The sequence below is a fragment of the Equus caballus genome, chromosome 4 (genome assembly GCF_041296265.1).
Source record: "Equus caballus isolate H_3958 breed thoroughbred chromosome 4, TB-T2T, whole genome shotgun sequence".
NCBI classification, from domain to species: domain Eukaryota; kingdom Metazoa; phylum Chordata; class Mammalia; order Perissodactyla; family Equidae; genus Equus; species Equus caballus.
In genome coordinates, this window is record NC_091687.1 from 15645636 (window position 1) to 15665608 (window position 19973).

Here is a 19973-nt window from a genome sequence, read left to right on the forward strand (position 1 = left end):
CAGGATGCAAGCCCTCCCAAGACTTCCTGAGATGCGCCCTTGCTTCCACATAGGCTCTCCTGAGCTCAGATTCGCCGGGCACCCGCCCTGTGCCAGGCTCCAGGAGACAGATGAACATTGTCACTACCCCAGAGCTAGCCGGGGGCGGGGGTGGGGAAGGGAATAAGGGCGGCCATTGTCGTGGGGGAGTCTCCTCCGTCCTCAGTCTTCGGCTGGCTCTATCCCGGAGCCCACGGAGCCAGGGGCTGCCTGCTGGGCATCTCTCCACTGCACTGGGCACCAGGCCCCCCACGCCCCAACCTAAGCCCTGCATTCGCATCCTTCTCAGTGGCTGGAAATCTGTCCATCTATACCCCGGGCTAGAGGGGCACTCCTCCTCTTCTTCCTTCCTTTCCTCTGCACTGGTCTTCAGCCTCACCTCTCAGGCATTCCTAAGTTGCCTCCCACCATGGTCTGTTTCAGTTCAGTCCTTCATAACTCCCACTGCTCTGCCAGCCCTCCCAACAAGGGGCCAAAGGATGCACACTCCCTCCCTACAAGGCCTAAGGCCCCTCAACCCTGAGGCTCCAGGGGATGGGGATGGGGGCAATGGCAAGGGGGATCCCACCACAACAGGCTTTCAGTCCAGGAAGCACTCTCCCTACTCGTAGGCACAGGATAGTTTTCCCCTGGGAAGTGCCTCCCATCTCTTCCAGAGCACCAGCAGGGACCAGCAGCCCAAGACCAACACTGTCACAGAGCCTCTGAACATTACATTGTCACTGGAATCACAGGCCATGAAAATAACCCTGGACCTGCACACTGAGAGTTCACGTGACAACCTGCTACAATAAAAAATCTGAACGTGATAGCCTAACTGTTGAAGATACAATAAAAAAATTACCTGTCACACCAGGAAAGTCAGGGAGGAACCCAAGAACGAGGAAAATCACAACTAGAACAAGAAAAAGTAATTGACTGATGCCAGCACTGAGGTGAGGAAGATGCTGAATTATCTGACAAGGATTTTAAAACAGCCATAATAAAAGTGGTTCAACAAGTAATAACAAGTTATCTGAGGCAAATGGAAAATCTCAGCAAAGAAATAAACACAAAAAGGAACCAAATGGAAATCATAGAACAATATAGAACGATCGCTGAAATGAAAAACTTGCTGAGTGGGCTTATTCGTAGATAGAAATGACAGAGGATGTATCAGTGAGATTGAGGATGGGTCAATAGAAATTACTCAACTGAATTATAAAAAGAAAACACACTGAAAAAGAATTGAACAGAGGCTCAAGAACCTGTGGGGCAATAGCAGAAGATGCATCGTTCACATCACTGGAGTGCCAGTAAGAGGGAAGGAGAACAGGGTTGAAAAAAGTATTCAAAAAAATGACGGCTGGAGCTTCCCAAATTAGGCAACAGATAGAAACTTACAGATTCAGGTAGCTGAGAAAACCTCAAATAGGGTAAACCCAAAGAAATCCATGTCAGGACACATCACACTTTAACTTCTGAACACCAAGGACAAAGACAAAATCTTGACAGCTGCCTGGGGGAAATGACACAATACCTATAGGGATATCGATTAGAATGACGGTGGACTTCTCATCTGAAACCACAGAGGTCAGAAGGAAGCAGCACAACATTTTTTAAGTGTTGAGAGAAAAGAAAGTATCATTCAAGAATGAAGGAGAAATGCAGTCTTAGAGGAAGGAAACCTGAAGTGCTTTAACACTAGCAGACTTACCCTTAAGATTGGCTACAGGAACTTCTTCTAAAAGAAAGGAAATGACAGAAGAAGGCATCTTGGAGCATCAGGAAGGAATAAATAAATCAAGATGGAGTCCCTTAAAGTGTTCAAATAATCCACAGGAATAAAAAACAGAGGTGAGCCAGAAGACAACAATATGGCAGACTGGGACCTTAACATTCGTAAATGTAAATAGCTAAACACAAAGATTGCATTAAATACATTAAAATGTAAATACAAAAATTAAAAGGCAAAGATTAGCAGAGTGGATAAAAAAGCAAGACTGAACTATATGCTATTTATAAGAAACTCACTTCAAATTCATTGACATGGGTATCCTGGAAGTAAAATAACAGAAAAAGATACACCATGCAAATGTTAACCAAACACAACACAACACAAACACGAAAAAGCAGGCCGGCTATGTTAATATCTGAGGAAGTTGACATCAGAGCAAAGAAAATGGCTGGAGGCAAACAGGGACATTATGTAATGACACATTATATAGTGGATCAGTCCTCCAGGAGGACCTAACAATCCTAACTGTAAGCACCAAGCACCAGAGCCTCAAAGCACAGGAAGCAAAAACTGACAGTGCTGGAAGGAGGAATAGACAAATCCACAGTCACGGCTGAAGACTTCACCAACACCTCTCAACACCCGACAGGACTACTGGACAGAAAACCAGCACGGGCACATAACAGCTCGACCACCCCACCACCACCAGCATCCGATCAACATAGCACTCTTCACCCAACAACAGCAGAATACATCTCTTTAAAGTGGGGAATATTCCCCAAGACACATCGTAAAGCAAACATCAACACATTTAAAATAACTGAAATCAGAATACGTACTCAGACCACAATGGACTCAAACTACAAATCATTAACAGAAAGACAACAGGAAAATCTCAAAACACTGGGAAGTAAACAATACGCTTCTAAATAATTCCTGATTCAAAGAGGAAGTACCCCAGCTAATTTTTTAAAAACACAGAACTGAATGAAAACACATACAGAACATCCAAGTATGGGTCTGCAGTTACAACAGGACTGAGAGGGCACATTCACAGCACATCGGAAGAGGAGACGTCTCGATCAGCCATCTTGGTTCCTACCTCACGAAACTAGGGAAAGAGCAAAAGAAATCAAAACAAGCAGAAAGAAGGAAATAATAAAGTCAAGAGTAGAAATCAATGAAGTTGAAAACAGGAAGACAATAGAGGAAATCAATGAAACAAAAAATGGTTATCTGGAAAATCAATAAAATTCATAAACCTATAGCAAGATTGACCAAAATAAAGAGAGAAGACACAAATGACCAGCATCAGGAATGCAGTGGGGGCTGTGATGGTTAATTTTGTGTGTCAGCTAGACTGGGCTAGGGAGTACCCAGCTGGCTGGTAACACGTTATTTCTTGGTGCATCTGTGAGGATGTCTCTGGAGAGACTGGCATCTGATTCAGAGTGAAGAGATCCACCCTCAGGAATGTGGGTGGGCATCGTCCAATCTGTTGGGAGCCCAAGAGGCACAAAAAGGTAAAGGAAAGGCGAATTCTCTCTCTCTTGTTGAGCTGGGATGTTGGTCTTCTCCTGCTCTCGGACATTGCAGCTCCTGGTTTTTGAGCCTTTGGACTCCAAGACTGACACCCGTGGACCTGTTCTCAGGCCTTTGTACTTGGATGGAATTCTACCACTGGCCACAGCTGTCCAGCTTGCAGACAGCAGATTGTGGGACTTCTTGGCCTCCAGAACTGGGTGGAACAATTCCTATAATAAACCTCCTCTTACATCCATGTCTATAGCTCCTGTTGGTTCTGTTTCTCTGGAGAATGCTGACTAATAACAGGGCTGATACTATAGAGCCTGAAGACATTACAAGGATACTAAGAGAATGCTACAAACAACTTAATGCTCCTAAATTCAACAACTTTGAAGAAATGGGCCAGTTACATGAAAATTAAAATCTACCAAAATGAAATAGATAATCTGAATAGTCCTATAACCATGGAAAAAAATGGATTTTTTTTTATAGTCAGCACCATGCTTTTTTTTTTTTTTTAAGATTGGCATCTGAGCTAACAACTGTTGCCAATCTTTTTTTTTTTCTGCTTTATCTCCCCAAATCCCCCCAGTACATAGTTGTATATTTTAGTTGTAGGTCCTTCTAGTTGTGGCATGTGGGATCCCACCTCAACATGGCCTGATGAGCAGTGCCATGTCCATGCTTAGGATCCAAACCAGCGAAACCCTGGGTCACCGCAGTGGAGTGCTTGAACTTAACCACTCGGCCACGGGGCTGGCCCCCCAAAAATTGAATTTTTAATTTAAAAACATCCCCAAAGAAATCTTTAGGCCAAGATGGTTTCAATGGAGAATTCTACCAAGTATTTAAAGTAGAATTAACATTAATTTTAAACAAACTCTTCCAGAAAACCGAAGAGGAGGGAATACTTCCTAACTTATTTTATGAGACAAGAAATACCCTGATACTAAAACCAGGCAAAGACAGTACGAAAAACAAACGCTATAGACCAATATCTCCCATTAACTTAGGGACAAGTTTTTATTTTATTTTATTTCTCAATAAAATATTGGAAAATCAAATCCAACAATGTATAAAAAGAATTATACCCCACAACCAAATGCAATTTATTCCAGGTATGCAAGGGTGGTTCAACACTTGAAAATCAATGTAACCCAGCATACCAACAGACTAAAGAAAAACTATATGATAATGTAACTGATACAGAAAAAGCATTTGACATAATCCAACAGCCATTTAGGTTTTTTCTTTTTTGGTGAGGAAGATTGGCCCTGAGCTAACATCTGTGCCAATCTTCCTCTAGTTTGAATGTGTGTTGCTGTCACAGCCTGGCTTGATGAGTGGTGTAGGTCTGCGCCCAGGATCCCAACCCGCAAACCTTGGGCCACTGAAGCAGACCATGCTGAACTTAACCACTAAGCCACTGGGCCGGCCCCTACATTTTAAAAAACTTCTCAGCAAGTTGAAATAAACTTGACCAAGATCATATACAAAAGCCCACAGCTAACATCATACTTGATGGTCAAAGACTGGAAGCTTCTCCCTAAGATTGGGAACAAGGCAAGGATGTCTACTCTCACCGCTCTTTTCAACATAAGAACATAGGGTCCCCTCAGGCCCCGCCCCTGCCTCCAGTCACAGAACTTTCTTCCCCGGATGACTTCAGCACTTCTTATCCTGCCCCCAGAAACCTGTTGCTGAGGCTGAGTCCTAGGCAGGTATGGCTGAGAGGTGGGGCTCCCTTCTTCTGCTCAGCCCCCACTTGTGGGAGGAGCCTCTGCCTTGGGCCTGGCATGCTGAGAATACTGGCACTCCCCTCCCAGCTCACGGGGAAGTGAGTCCGTGCCAGGAGAGGCTGCTGCCCCCACCCACTGAGGGCTCAGCTCCTAGATTGGAGGTGTCTCTCAGAAGCTTGCCATCGGGCCCTGGCTCAGAGATATTGCCTGTGGGAGAAGTTCCTGATCTCTTCCCATAGGAACTGACTTCACCTGCAGCAGAACCTTGGAAGTTTAAACCTGACGGTGTTCTCCAGAACCGCGGAGGTTGTGGTGAGAGGTGGCAGGGAGGAGACACATGGGTCTAATGACCACGGGCAAGGGTGACTGTGGGCATTCTCACGCACCTCCCTGAGGAAAGCATCAGAGGCTGAGCAATGCAGGGGAAGAGGAATAGACTTCACCAAGATAATCCAGCCAGTCACTAAACAAGCAAGCAACAAAAACAAGCCCCAGTGAGGAGAGGGGTTGGGCCAGGACCCAGCGTTGTTAAATATTTTATCTAAAATGTCCACTTTCCCACAAAAAATTACAAAGCACACACAGAAACAGGAAAACATGACTCGCACACCACCGGTAAAAAAGCAGGTGATAGAAACTGCCTGTGAGAGGGAGCAGATGCCATAGTTAACAGAAAGGACTGCAAGGCAGCTGTTATAAACACATGCACAGAACCGAGGGAAAGCACAATTAAAGAAGGGATGGTTTGATGACAAGGTCACATCAAATAGAGAATATCAATAGAGGACAGAAATTATAAATTCACTAGAGGGGGTGAACAGAAGATCTGAACTGGCAGAACTAGTGAGCTTGAACACAGATCACAGGAGATTACACAAGCTGAAGAACAGAGAGAAAAAACAAAAATGAACAGAGCCTCAGAGAAATGTGAAACAGCATTAGGCACACCAACATACACATAATGGGAATGCCAGGAGGAGAGGAGAGAGAGAAAGGAGAATGTTCAAAGAAGCCATGGCTGAAAACTTCCCAAGTTTATTGAAAACAATAACCTATACAATCGGGAAGCTCAATGGACTCCAAGTAGGATATATTCAAAGAGACCCACAAACAGCCGAATAATATAAAAATGCTGAAAGACAAAGACAAAATCTTAAAAGCAGCAAAAATAATTAGGACTAATAAATTAGTTCAGCAAGGCTGGAGGATTCAAGATCAATATATAAAAATTAATTGTTGGGGCTGGGCCAGTGGTGTAGTGGTTAAGGTTGCATGCTCTGCTTCAGCGGCCTGGAGTTCGTGGGTTCAGATCCCAGGAGTGGACCTACACACTGCTCATCAAGCCGCACTGTGGCAGCATCCCACATACAAAATAGAGGAAGATTGGCACAGATTTTAGCTCAGGACCAATCTTCCTCACCAAAACCCCCCAAAACAAAAAGCCAAACAATTGTATTTCCACAAACTTGCAATGAACAGTCCAAAACTGAAATAAAAAAAATTCCATTCACAATGACACCAAAAAGAATAAAATACTTAGGAATAAATTTAACAGAAGGAGCTTAAAATTTATACTCTAAAAACTACAAAGCACCATTGAAATTAAGGAGTATCTCAATAAGTGGGAAAACACGCCATGTTCCTGGATCAGAAGAGGCAACGCTGTTAAGATGGCAGTCCTCCCCAAACCGATTGAGTGCTTCACTGCGATCCCTAGCTGAACCCCAACTACTTTGTAGGAATCTACAAGCTAATGCTAAAACGTACATGGAATTGCAAGGGACCAGAAAAGCCAAAACAATCTTGAAAAAGAAGAGTAAAGTAGGAGGACTCAAACTTTCCAATTTCAAAACTTACTGCCAAGCAACAATCAAGACAGTGTGCTATTGAGAGCCCAGAAATAAACCCAAACATCTATGGCCAACTGATTTTTGACAAGGGTGCCAAGGCCATACGAAGGGGAAAGAATAGTTTTTCAATAGTGGCGCTGGGACAAATGGACAGTCCCATGCAAAAGAATGAAGTTGACACGTCAAACCAAATTCAAAAATTAACTCAAAATTGATAAAAGACAAAAATGTAAGAGCAAAAATTATAAAATTCTTAGAAGAAAACCTAGGGGTAAATCTTCATGACCTTGGATTCACCAAAAGCTTCTTAGATGTGACACCAGCAGCACAAGGAGAAAAAAAAGATATATTGGACTTCATCAAAATGTAAAACTTTTGTGCTTCAAAGGACATCATCAAGAAAGTGAAAATACAACCCCAAAAATGAGAGAAAATATTTGCAAATCATTCATCTGATTACAGACTTGACTCTAGAACATAAAGAACTCTTACAGTTCAATAATAAGACAATCTAATTAAAAACTGGACAAAGGATCGGAATAGGTATTTCTCCAAAGATTATATAATTGGGCAGTAAGCACCTGAAAAGATATTAGTCATCATGGAAGCGAGAAATGAAAACCACGAGACACCACTTCATATCCGCTGACTAGCAGAAAAGTCAGGTGAGGGGTCAACCTCGCCGGCCCTTAGGGAAATGCAAACGAAAGCCACGAGCTCTTAGTCCACAGGGATCAGAGCTGCTGCCATGCTCAGCGGGACCACATGCTGCTCCTCACACACTGCTAGTGGGGATGTAGGAGGGGGCAGCGACTCTGGTAAAGTTTGGCAGTTTCTTAAACTCAGCATAAATCCCATCGGACCTGGCAGTGGCACTCCCAGGCATCTATCCTAGAGAAATAAAACCTTAGGTTCACACAAACACCTGCACGCAAGGCTGGAGCAGTCTAAGAACCTCCAGAGAACCGTGCCAGTGAGGAAATCCAGTTCCTAAAGGGTAGGTACTGTATGGTTCCTCTACACAAGATTCTTGCACTAACAGAGCAGAACTGGGGGACAGGTTGGTGGTTGTGGCTGGCTGAGGACAAGGGGGAGGTGTGAGTGCAAAGCGGAACAAGATGGGTCCTTGTGATGGGGCAGTCTGCATGCAGACTTTCGTTCCCATCGGTGTCCTGGTGTGACATTTACATAAATCTTCAGGATATTATGTGCCCATAGAGGGCACAGGGGCCACCGCAGTTTCTTATAGACACATGGGAACTCGTATCTCAAATAGAAGTTGGAGGTCCCAAGTGATGGGCAGGATGCGCTCTCCCGTCCTTGGTGGGGTCTCTGAGGCCCTCCTGAACTGGCTGTGCATCCTAGGCCCCTGTCCACACTGGTCCTTCACTTTGGAATGCTCTCCCTGCTTTCATCTTGCCTGGGTCTTGTGTCACCAGCTTCAGAAAGCCATCTCTGGCTGGCCCCTCCCAGCAGGTGAGACGACCCCCCTCCGCCAGCCTATGCAAATAACAGACTTGTGTTGTGTGTGGTGCCTGACAGCTGGCCCTCCACCCCAGTGGCCATGTGAGGGGTGAGGCTTTAAGCAGGAGGGACTGGACTGGCTCTTTTTGGGGGACCACTTGGGAGGGGGTGGGGAATGGCCGGGATGGAGGGGCCTGGGGTAGTGCACCCGCCCTTCTCTGCTCAGCTCCACTCCCACAGTCCTCCCTCCATTCTGTACTGTTGGGGGCAAATGACAACACTGCCTCCCCTCTAGTGGTCTGCCTGCGGAAGTCTCCAGCAACGGGCTGCAAGCAGGAAGGGAGAAAGCCTCGTTTCCCAGCATCTGGCGATCCTGCTGCTGTGGTGAAGGGGTACTGGGCTCACGCAAGTGGTTCCCACGACACGAACCCCTGGTCTGGGGTGATGACAGTGAGGGGTTTCTCTCAACCGGGCAGCAGCAGCCCAGCACGCTCGTCTTCTACTCCAGAGCCAGTGCCTCCTGAGTGTCCAGCTCTCATGCCACCTGTCAGTACAGGCTGTTGGGGTCCCCCCAGTCACCCGAGACCATGGATGGGAGGAGACCTCCCAGGACAACTGTGATCAGTTACCACACGATGAACAGAACCCCAAGCCAAGCACTGCAAACCCAAGGGGCCTTCCCTGGGAAGGTCCTCACACTGAGATTCAGAATTCCAGGACCTGGGCTGACTGCAGGCCCTAAGGAACAGGCCGGCCACGTGTGAATGTATGGGAGAAGGGTCTCCGTGGGTGGCAGAGACAAGCTGGGACAGACGAGCAGCTGGAGTGACAGGGGAATTCTGAAGAGCCAGCCCCCGTTTATGGCTCCTTGCCTCTCAGGCAAGCAGGTCCTGCTGACGGGGGTGGAGAGCGCCCAGGGCAGAGCCACAGCCAGCCATTCCCTGGCCGCGTGAGCAGAGACGTGTGGTTAAGAAAGTGGGGTGCATGGTGGAGAGCTGTGACAATGCCTGGGATGCCTCCTGGTGTCAAACACCAAAGTAAAAGATTTATTTCCCACGAGAGGGCAATCTGCCACTTGGGGCTGCCAGCCAGCACCCCACTTCAGGCCACGGTCCTGCACTAAGGTCTGTCCTCGGGCGTGCCACCTCCTGTGCACCCAGTGCCCAGAGCTGGGCGAGTCCAGCCCCCTGGGCATGCAGTCCATGCCATGGGACAGGTCACTTGGCCAGCTCCTCGGCCACTGCTTTTCGAATCTTGTCCTTGAGGTAGGCGCCTTTCTGCCATTCAGACTTGAGTTCCAGCCACTCGTAGTACGGGACCTGGGAGAGGGAGGAGCAGGGTCAGCGCAGGCTCTGCACCACAGCCCCTGGCTTCGTCAGTGCTCAGAGCCGCAGGGGCCCAAGCCAATGGCCAGCAGCAACTACATGGGGCCCAAGGCTTTTAAAGAATTGTCAACAAATAACACCCCCACCACCCAAAGTAAAAAAGTGACAAAACCCTCATGTGTTCCATGAAGCCACTCATGTATTCTCTGGCCCTTACAGGACAGTCGGCTCTCTGGAAGAGAGCAGGAAGAGGTGGCAGAGGTTTCCCAGCTGAGAACCTGGAGCCAAGGCCCTGGGGCCAGAGCACAGTGCAGAGCTCCGCGTGGGGCACACACTGCGCGCAGCCCATGCATCCTGCCAGCCTCACCTTCTCCAAGAGGCCTGGCTATGGAGATGGGAGCAGCACCCGAGGCCCTGCTCTGATCCTTAAAAGCTGTGTGATCTTGAAAAAAATATGACACTTCCCGAGCTCCCCTTTTCTCCTATGTAAAGACAGAATCCTTAATATGGCTGACCTTGAGCTGGGGGCTAAGCATCTGTGCACCCTCTGGCTCGAGGCCTGGCCTTGCTCCCTGCCCAGCTCCTGGCCCCACATGGGTAAATCCACCAGGTACTCACGTCTACCACTAGGAAGCCAGCAGCCAGCACGTGTCGCCGGGCCAGCACAAAGCGCCCCAGCAAGTCTTTGCTTCGGCTGTTGAAGTTAGGGAACTCCCAGCGCAGGAAGGCCAGCCTGGTGGGGGGAGGAGGGCATGATGGGCGTTGATAGCTCTCCCAGGCCCTTGCGGGGGAAGAGAAATGCCAAAGAGCCAAGCGCACACACCCGGAGAGATGAGGGACTATTTACCTCTTGGCCCCAGGGGGAAGTGGCTGGCTCCCGGAGGGTGGGGCGAGATGAGGGGCCACAAAGTCCCTCAGGGGCAGGAACTGGCTATCGGCGTCCAGCAGCACCTCAGCATCTGAAAAAGGGGCATGGGATGAAAACACATTGGGGATGATCTCCTGGAGACCAAGTGGGCTGAAAGCCCCCAGCAACGGATGGACAGAGACCCTGGAGACTGGAGACCAGCGTCTCTGCAGTTCTCTGGGCCAGCCCTTGCTGCGGACGGCGCAGGTGAGAACAGCCCTCAGATGGGACTGCGGGGGTCCTGGCAGGTCTCAGGCCGAATCAGCCTCCACCCCGACGAGGTGGGAAAGGGCAGGGGGAGCTCTCACCCAGAACCCAGCCGTACTGCGTGGCCACCATGAAGCTGCCCCTGTCGGAGCTCCCCAGCAGTCCCTTCAGTGTCTCCTGCAGCTCCTTCTGCAAGGGGGTCACCTTCTTGTCAAGAGCTGAGAGCCTGGGGACCAAGGCTGAGACCGGCAAAAGGGGGCTGGTATACTCGGGGTGTTCCAGCTGGGCGGTGGCATTGATGTGGAGCAGCTTCTGGAAGATACTCTGATCCTTTGGGGACTCGCCACCTAAGGGGAGAGGATGGAGTGAGAAGGGAGGGGTGGGCCGAGGGCCAGGAGGACCAGGATGGAGGGACATGGGGGGCTAGGTGGGAGAGGCAGAAGCATCCCCCACATCCACGCCCCACCCTGGGCTCTGGGTCAGGAGCAGCAGAAAGAGGGTCTGCTGGTCAGCCACCAGGAGTGGACAGAGAAGGAGCCAATGCAAGCTCCGGTCTGCCTGTCTCCCCTTCTCTCTGACGATCAGCAGAGCCTGGAGGCCCCTAATCTCCTGCCTGCCTCAAGGCAGACAGAATCGGGCAGCCGCCAGAGCTACAGCAGTATTGGGGTCGGGGGGAGGGTGCGTGGTGATGGGCTCACCATCACTTAGGAGGAGGAGCGATGTCCCCCCACTGCTCACCTAGAAACTGGGTGTGAAATTCAGGGCGGAGCACAGCCCGAAGCTCCGCTTCCCGCACCTGCTGCAGCACACACAGGGCCCACACCACGTCCACCTGCAGGGCTGGGTCCAGGCCTGCCAGCTCTGACCCCAGCTTCTCCCGCACCTGGGCAAGGACAGGGTTGGGTGGAGAAAGCAGGCTCTGTTCAGCAGCTGCAGATATCGCGGGGCAGGCAGCAGCTGGGGCTGCCTCACGACCCGGCCACACTGAGGTGGCCATGGGGAGCAACCTCAGCAAAGGCACTCTTGGTCAGGCTTGGGGCACCCCTGATGGAAGATACCAGAAACTCTCCTCATTCCCTAGGACCAATTTGGACAGCAGGAACATTCAGCTGGGCTTTCTCACCACCCAACCACTGGCAGGGGCCTAAGGCACAAAATTACAGATTCAGGAACATCCTGACTGGGCCCCTAGGACAGGGAAGGTGGTGCTTCCGGCCCTGAGAAAGGGCAAGCAGCTGGTCAGCCCAGGCAGCACCCTCTGTGGGGGCCTAGGGTCAAACGCCAACCCCACACATGATGCTCTCACCCCTATGTGGGCTCCCCTAGCAGGGTGGCCTGCACACCCCTGGGCCCTGCCAGCAGATCTCTGAAGTGGACCAGGGAGGTCTCTGAACCTTGGCAGGGCGTTAAGGGAGTGCTAGGAAGCGAGACCAGTGGCCTCCAGCCCTGACTGCACTGTGAGCCCACCAGCTGATGTCCTCCTGACCCACAGCTGCTCTCGGTCGCCCAGCTAACATGCTAGGATTTTGTGAGTTTTGTCCCCAACCTCTGGGACCTCTGGCTGCCCCCAGTGCTTCCCTGGAACCCCCTTGCCAGGCCTTCTCCCATTCTGTCTCTGCACCCAGCACTCCTCTGCAAAAATCTCACCTTTTCCCTCCCTCCCATCCAGCCCTGAGCTGTTCCCTGGAGGGCAGAGCATCAGCCAGCAGGGAGAGAGTCGGGGACAAGGGAACAGGGGCACGAAGACTGTACCAGGCTGAAGAACTGATCCTCTCGCTCTGGACGGAAGTTCAGACGGGCGAAAGCCAGGAGCATGTTGCACAGGTGTGGCACAGTGGTGCTCTGGGCTCTGTTCAGGACGTGCTAGGCCGGCCAGGTAAGGCAGAGAGGCAGGATGAGAGGGGCCTGGAGCCAGGGAAGCTTCCGGGCCCTGGCCAGCGCCCCATGAAGACCCAGACCTCCCCCAGGGCCCATGAGCCCCCAGCCACATGGGGAAATTTACACAGCGTGGCAGGTGGAGGACCAGACTCTACGCTCCCAGCAGCAATTCCTCACAAAGGCCCAGGACCCTTGGAAACTGCTCCCTGATGATGGTTTTAGAAATACGCTTTATGCACAACCAGTTGAAACCACATTTATTGACTAAATGCAAGCACAGGCGTCGTCTTTTTTTACGACTCCATTTTGGGGAGGTTGGAAGCTTAGGGCGAGTTCTCAGTGGATTCTCATCTGCACTCTCCCTGCCACAGCCACCCAACGAGGAGTGGAAGCACCTACGAGGTCTGGTGAAATGACGGAGGAGACATGACTGTTCTCAACTACTTTTCCTTTCCCTATCGAGCTCTACCACTGCTCTCCAAATGAGCCAGAAAGTAAGCATGCCACACCTGCCATCAGGGAGCATTCCCAGGCCAGCTGTAGTTCCCTGATCAAACGACCAGAGGCCCGGCTCCTCGCAGTGAGGGTCAGGCATGGAGGGCCCTCAAGCCCAGGCCTCAGAGGTGCACCCTGCTCACCTGGGCAAAGGCCTCGAACAGGGGCAGGTTGAGCCACTTGAGGAAGGCGAAGGACTTGGCGCAGCGGGCCACCTCACCAGATGTCAGGCTGGGCGTGTGGGGCAGCAGGTCGGCGGCCAAGCGCTGGAACACCTGGGTCTGGTGGAAGCCGAGTTTACCTTCGGGACAGAGCAGACCCGGGGGTCCTACCTGGTGAGCTTTGGCAGGCTACCTGTGGGCCCACCCTACCACTCTATCCTGGCCTCAAGGTCCAGGAGCTTGGTGTCTGTAACCGAATTTATCCCTGAGGCCCAGCAGAGAGGATCAGGGCCCATGAGTGACAGTGTTTTTATGGCAGCCTTTTGGGCCAGTGCCTGCCATGGGTGGGGCAGGCACCGAATTTGACACAGCTGCAGCCAGAGCTCGCTCCCTCCCCCAGTCCTCCCTGTGCAAAGGCTCACCGTAGGCATAGGCCAGGTCCAGGAGCATGCCTTTCGTCAGGGGGAAGGGCTTCTGGACCAGGTGATAAGAGATGGCCCGCAGCAAGGGCACCGACCGCCGGTTCTGAGCTGCCAGCGTCACCAGCACCTTCCGCAGCTCGTCGGGGCCAAACTGCTCCACCAGCTCCAGGCACTGTCAACCACAGCCGGCAGGGGTCAGCTCGATGGCCCGAGGGCCAGGGGTCCCATGCAGTGCAGCCCCTGCGAGACAGCAACTGGGCCTGAGCTTACTAAACACAGGCCCCACCTGTGCAGGGCCTGCCTCCACTCCCACCCCGGGGAACCAGGCCTGGGGTGCTCTGTCCACAGCCAAACTTATCCCCAGGTCCCAGGGCAGAGGACCCAGGGCCCATGAGCTGTGGAGCTTGCTGTGGCAGCCATCTGGGCCAGCCCCCGCTACGACAGGAACGGGGGCTGAATTTGACTTGACTGCAGGGCTGAGGGTGTAGGGGGTGGGGGCGTGATGTCTCTAGGAAGCGCCAGCCAGAAGCGGAGCCACCTACACAGGCCATACTTTAGGAGTTGCCGGCCATGCCCTCTCCAGGTTATGGACAAGAGGCAATTTTGGAGGACGATAATGTAGAGAGAAGCTCTCAGGGCTCCCCTCCCACACCCCTTCCCCAGAGGCCGTCACCCAAGGAAACAAGCCCAAGTTCCCAGGGAGAAATGCTCTCAGCCCCAGTACCTTGTCCTCCAGGCGGTTCATCAGTGACTCTGAGAGGTGCCCCACCTTCATCATCATGGCCACCACTGTGCGGCCGTCTTCGATCTCCGCCCAGCGCCGCTCCAGGTGCACGAGGAGCTCAGCCAGCAGCTCCCGGGACTCCCGTTCCTGCATGTAGGTGGTGCTCGACTCGGCCAGGAAGGCCAGGTGCTTGTACTTGAGCCTGCGCATTCGCCAGCGGACCTCCTGCTCCACCGACTGCAGCTCCTTGGATCCTGCGGGGAGCGCCAGTGCATAGAGGCTCCGGAGCAGCTTCACGAGGGTGCCGTGCCAGACAGTGGTTATCTGGTGGGGAGGACACAGGCAAGTCACATTTGGGACCCCACCGATCCTGTGTCGTTACAGAGCTGGCCAAGGGTCTGAGCCCGAAGCTGCGTCCCTAGAATCACTTCATCTACTATCGTAAGGCAGGCACTTCTAACGGGCCGCACCAGGCTGCTCCTCACAGCCTCTGCCCGCGCCTGTTTTCTGAGTCAGGTTCTCCAGCCTCCAATATCCTGCGTCCACTCCAGTCAGTCGGTTGTTTGCTATCACCTGCAAGCAACAACTCTCTGCCATAAGAAAAATTCTCCTGGAGTTCGCCTAATAACAAATTCGACTGATGTGACATTAAACAGAGAGCAGGCTCAGCAACTCACGCGGGCACGCCTGGCTTCTGCTCCTCTCACACCCACAGACCTGATGGGCAAGTAAAACTCTGAAGTCCAGAAGTGAGAGTGAAGCCTGTGGGAGGGTGCCTCAGGGTCAGGAAGGACCGTCAGGCTTTGGAAGGTCAATTTGGTCAAGAACTCATTCTTTTGCCCGTGATGACAACTACAATTTTTAGTTATTAAAAACACAGACTTTTCTACAAACAAAAGTGGTTGAGTCTGAGAAGCCCCAAACCCTAAATCCCTTCCTCCAGCGAAGAGTCAGAACAGTTTCTGGCAACGTGGCGTTCCTTGGGAATGCAACTGCTGCCTTAAAGCAGAGACGACAGCTAGGCACCAGGGCGCCACATCAAACCCTCCAGTCTGTGACTGAAGCCAGCCAGTCTGTCATCCCCAGTGCATGAAGCTGTGCACGAAAGCCCTTTGATCTGTGGGTAAAAAGATGCCCTGCTATCACTGAGTCCTGCCCACCCCCAAACCGCCAGGCATCGAGGGATGAACAACTGGCTGGCTGCCTGCTGCCACCACTGCCAGCTCTTATGAAACACAGGCATTCTTCCACACACTCTTGTGTGTCAGGTACCAACAGCCTGGGAGGCGTCATCACTCCGCTCCACACATCGTTTCCCCAAAGTCTTAGCAGGAATGGCAGAACCAGAACTTGCACCCAGGCTATCTGAAACCAGTCTTGTCCTGTGCATGACAGCGCCTCCCTCCTCCTGGGCTCCTGCCCGGCTTCTGAACAATGGTGACCCTGCTGTTCCCTGCAGGGTGCTTCTAAGCCTCAGAGGAACAGGGGGCCACTCCAAGATCCTCTGGCCCAGACCCCACCCTCACAGAAGGCTTCAACATGAGCTGGAGTCGGAACATCTGAGTTTGAGCAAGGCTCAGTCACTGGCTGCGCTTAGCCTCTCAATTCTGCCTTTAATGGTGGTGCAAGTCTGCTGGCCCCTGAGGCTCAGTCTCTCCATCTGTGAAATGGGACTGCACTGCCGAGAGAAGGAATGGAAATCACACACGCGAGCTGAGTAGGAAACAGAAAAGCTGCTGTGTGAAGGGCTGGGGAGCAAGCAGAAAGTACTGAATTTGATCTCATTATCACATGACACCTGGGCACCTGTATCCTTCTCTAGGTTTCCTGGACAGCAGTAAGACTTTTTAAAAGAAACTGTGGTCACCATTTACGTTGTCAATATTTTGTTCCCAGTTTGTTACTGGCTTACAATTTTGTTATAACCTTCCATTTTGTCTTGGGAAACTTGCTTTAATTGTGTGCATAAAATATTTAAGAAATAACAACTAGAATTATTGTCTTAGAACAAGGGAGCTAATTAATGTAATTTTATGACTTTTATTCTCAGCAAGAAATAAATCAGTACTGTGACCCCAGTACACACATGCGTGCATATTTACATATTTAACTGAAACACAGAATTCCACAAAAGAGCACTCCCTCACTACGTGTGAGGCAGGTAGGCATCTTCTATGTTACGTGATCTCATTAAAAAATGGCTGACCACATCCACCATGCTTTCATAACCTGCAGTTTAAAAGACACTCATTTGGTGCAACCCCTTCCTTGAACCAGGGGTGAGCCTCCTCCTCCCTGACAAGTGGACACAGGGTTTGACGCTGAGTGACAGAAGTGCAGCCTCTCCCTTCCAGAGCAGACCGGGGGAGTGAGTGAGGGCCAACATGGCCAGAGTGGGGGTTTGTACCTCCTTTCTGTGCCATGGACCCCTCTGGCAGTCCAGCAAACCCCACAGCACCTGGGGAAGAGCCTACATGAAGGGAGACCTTCCTCAACTGAACAGAAACTGGCTTGAGCTCTGCCCCCTAGAGCCACACAAACAGGTCCCTTCTCTCTGCACTCACCCTTAAAGGCTCCGACTGGCTGAATAACACCTATGTCCAGCTCAAGCTTCTGGGATCCTCCATCAGTCACCCCTGCATCTCCTCCTGCTTCAAAAGCACGCCCACCGTCGGCCAGACACTGATGGGGGAGCTACGCAAGTCAAGACTGTATGGTGAGGGGGAGGCACCCGACCAACCAACAAGAACCAGGCTCACTCCTTGTGCTTCCATTACTGCGTCCTGGTCACCTGTCTGAGATGATGACAGCAGTATTCACCTAACAGGGGCTCTTGTGAGGACTGACAGAGAAAGTACATAAAGGTACTGTGGAATCTATCAAATCAGAAAATATCGCAGGATGTTGACGGACTAAGCAGAGTTCCTGTCTACATCTGAAAAGCGACTGACTGCTCTGGACTCCAGGGCCTCTGCTGTGTTCTGCTTGTTGAGCCCTCAGAGAACACTGCAGAACTCACCTGACTGTTGACGAGATGGAGAAGCTGCTGGAAGCGGGCATCCCGTACGAGCGAGGCTTTGTCTCCTGGCTTCTCAGACAGCAGGCGAGAGAGGCGGATGAGGATGAGCGCTGCATGGTTCTGGTGCAGGCAGTGACCACCACCAAGCAGGTCCAGGAGCTCCTCAGGCCGGGCAGCCTTCTCGATGAGGTGGTCCACCTCCTGGCGCTCTGGGTAGGGAGTAAACACTTGTTCCCTCTCCACAAGCTCTGACAAGGATCCTGGGAAGTGGGAACTGGGTGAGGTAGCTGAGGAAGTCAGAGTCTTATGCGCTACCCTGGCAAGTCTCAGTCGGCCAACCGGAGATACGGCAGGGGCTAGAAGAGCAGCCTCTCTCAGGAGGCATGTACATCGCTTCACCAGGCGAGCTGCCATGATGGCCTGGGTGACAGGGAGGTAAGACTCCTAGCAAGTGATTCCAAAGCCCTGAAGAGAGAAAGGAGAGAGAAGGGAGTGGTGCAGGGGCAGTTCTTGACTCACAGACACAAGAGGACATGACAAATGAAAGGGAGTCACAGGCATGCTCTCCATAAACCAGCCCAAACCTCTCCCTTCTGATTGCCCACATACATATAACAGCATTTTCCGAAGTAAAAAATCCCAGAGTTTTTGTTCCAGCATAGAATGTAACCAAACACGACAACTCAGGAGCACCAGAGCGTGGGTTGGGGGACTTTTAGTCCTGGTTGTGCTTCAAAACCACCTAGGGAGGGGTTCAACAATTCTGATTCCCAGGCTGGGCCCAAGACCCCTGGAATGGGAGACTCATGGCTCGGAGAGCATTGTTTTCTTTGAGAGCATCCAGGATTAAGAATTATTGGCTTACAGAGACTACGGGACAGGATATTTTAAAATCAGACTGCTCCTGGAATACCCTGACACACAATCCATACCCTACAGCTTCCATGGATATATTTTAATACTTAGAGACACGCGAGTGAGCTTCTCCAAATCAATCTACATTACATCACCAACCTTCTTAAAAACACACACATACAACCTTCTAAGAGCAAAACTCCTGGACCCATCACAAGAAGCACTTCACAACATGGCCCAGAATTACCTCTCCAGTTTTACTACTTCTTCCTCCTGGCAACACACTCCCTCATTCTAAACAGGGCCCTGCACTTTCATTACACCTGGGTAGGGCCGGGCCTGCTGCCGGTTTTTTTCACCCCCACCACAGCACGCAGGAAATCACCCTTCATCTTTCTACACCCAGACAAAACATTACCTCCTGCAAGAATCTGTTACATATCGCAACGATGTTGCTTTTAACAATTCTGTAAGACTTGCTCACCAGGGTGATTAAAAGACCTAGGTAAGGCACGAGACCAGGGCACCATAAAATGTTAACTGGGACCTCCCTCCTGCCAAAGCAGAGAGTGTGTCTGATCTTTGATTTCCTGGAACTTGGTATGTGGCCGGCACATTTTATTATTACATGAGATCACAGCAGCTGTAAAAAGCTTAGTCTAACTCTACACAAAAAAAGAGGCTCAGAGAGGGGGAATACTGGCCAAGGGCAACATCCCCTATTCACTGAGCCCCGGCAGCAGGGGAGCGCCGGGAACGTTCCCGGTTGACGACAACCCCACGAGCTACAGAGGAAACCGAGGTCCACAAGCCCATCTGGGGTTAGGATGACACCAACCCGGAAGTTCGGCCCTCAGATGCAGAGACAGAACCACCTACACCATGGCACGAAGGACAGCTCGCAGAGACGGGGAGGCTCAGCGCGGGCAGCCGGCAGGCCACGCAGTCGCCATGCGGCACCGCGGGAGGCCGGCGTGTGCGGGTCCGAATGGGGCCGGGCCTCTGGCCCCTTCCCTGACGCCCCGCGTCCCCGCCCAGGCCCTCCTGCCCCGCAGCGTCCCGGCCCCAGTCTTCCTGCCCCACCGCGTCCCGGCCCCTGCCCTCCTGCCCTCTCGCGTCCCGGTCCGGCCCCGGCCCCGGCCCCTTGCCACTCCGTTCCCTGCCGTCCCGGTCCCCCGCATCCCAGCGCGCCAGGCCGGTCTCCACTCTGGACCACGCCCTCGTGCCCTCAAAACCCACGCTCAACAGCCCCTTCGCCCTGCTGCGAAACATATGCCGCCGCCGCAGCGAGCGCCATCGCTGACCTCCATGCGCCCTGACACCGTCCTCAGCACACGCCGCACGGCGCCCCCGCCTACGTCACTTGGAGCGCCGTCGGAAGCGAGCCTCGCCGCGCGCCGTCCGGCCGGAAGTCACGTCCTAGTCTATGCCGGCCGGGTGCCATGTTTGTTGAGGGCACACGGACGGAAGTCACGCTAGCTGCCCTTTTCCGGCTGGGTGCCATCTTTGTTGAGGGCGCAAACGAGGTGATGGAAAGCGAAGCGAGAGACAGGTGAAGGGCAAATTAGGGAAAATGGGAGGCGAAAGAATAAAGAGGCCAGGATTGAAGGCGGGAGATGTGGGCGTTCCCCAGCCAGTTCCGGG

The 19973-nt window shown here is 52.0% G+C and overlaps 1 protein-coding gene and 2 non-coding genes across 6 annotated transcripts; all 3 read right to left on the reverse strand.

Moving 5' to 3' along the window:
• Positions 1-9349: 9349 nt before the first annotated feature.
• On the reverse strand, positions 9350-19751 carry TBRG4 (transforming growth factor beta regulator 4). Of its 4 annotated transcripts, none has more exons than XM_005609124.4 (11): positions 19634-19751; positions 17475-17939; positions 14456-14779; positions 13732-13903; positions 13292-13449; positions 12528-12638; positions 11514-11658; positions 10877-11122; positions 10509-10620; positions 10280-10394; positions 9350-9655 (listed from the first exon to the last, which is right to left on the reverse strand). In XM_005609124.4, the coding sequence occupies exons 2-11, from the start codon at positions 17886-17888 to the stop codon at positions 9554-9556; spliced, it is 1899 nt and encodes a 632-aa protein (XP_005609181.1). In that variant the 5' UTR covers positions 17889-17939; positions 19634-19751; the 3' UTR covers positions 9350-9553. The 4 variants fall into 4 exon arrangements, with proteins under 4 accessions (XP_005609181.1, XP_070120483.1, XP_070120484.1 ...); XM_070264382.1 differs by having other exon boundaries at positions 19569-19646; XM_070264383.1 differs by lacking the exon at positions 19634-19751 and adding an exon at positions 19209-19427.
• On the reverse strand, positions 13551-13685 carry LOC111773349 (small nucleolar RNA SNORA5). The gene has a single exon (XR_002807731.1). It is a non-coding gene; the product is annotated as a small nucleolar RNA SNORA5 (small nucleolar RNA).
• Positions 14068-14204, reverse strand: LOC111773350 (small nucleolar RNA SNORA5). The gene has a single exon (XR_002807732.1). It is a non-coding gene; the product is annotated as a small nucleolar RNA SNORA5 (small nucleolar RNA).
• Positions 19752-19973: the final 222 nt, after the last annotated feature.

Bases quoted from the DNA above. Each gene is read 5' to 3' on its own strand.
- TBRG4 (XM_005609124.4), bottom strand. From the start codon at position 17,888: ATGGCAGCTCGCCTGGTGAAGCGATGTACATGCCTCCTGAGAGAGGCT. The intron at 14,780-17,474 runs GTGAGTTCTGCA...CCTCCCCACCAG, and splicing joins TCCATCTCGTCAACAGTCAG to ATAACCACTGTCTGGCACGG. The intron at 13,904-14,455 runs GTACTGGGGCTG...TGTGGTTGACAG, and splicing joins TGAACCGCCTGGAGGACAAG to TGCCTGGAGCTGGTGGAGCA.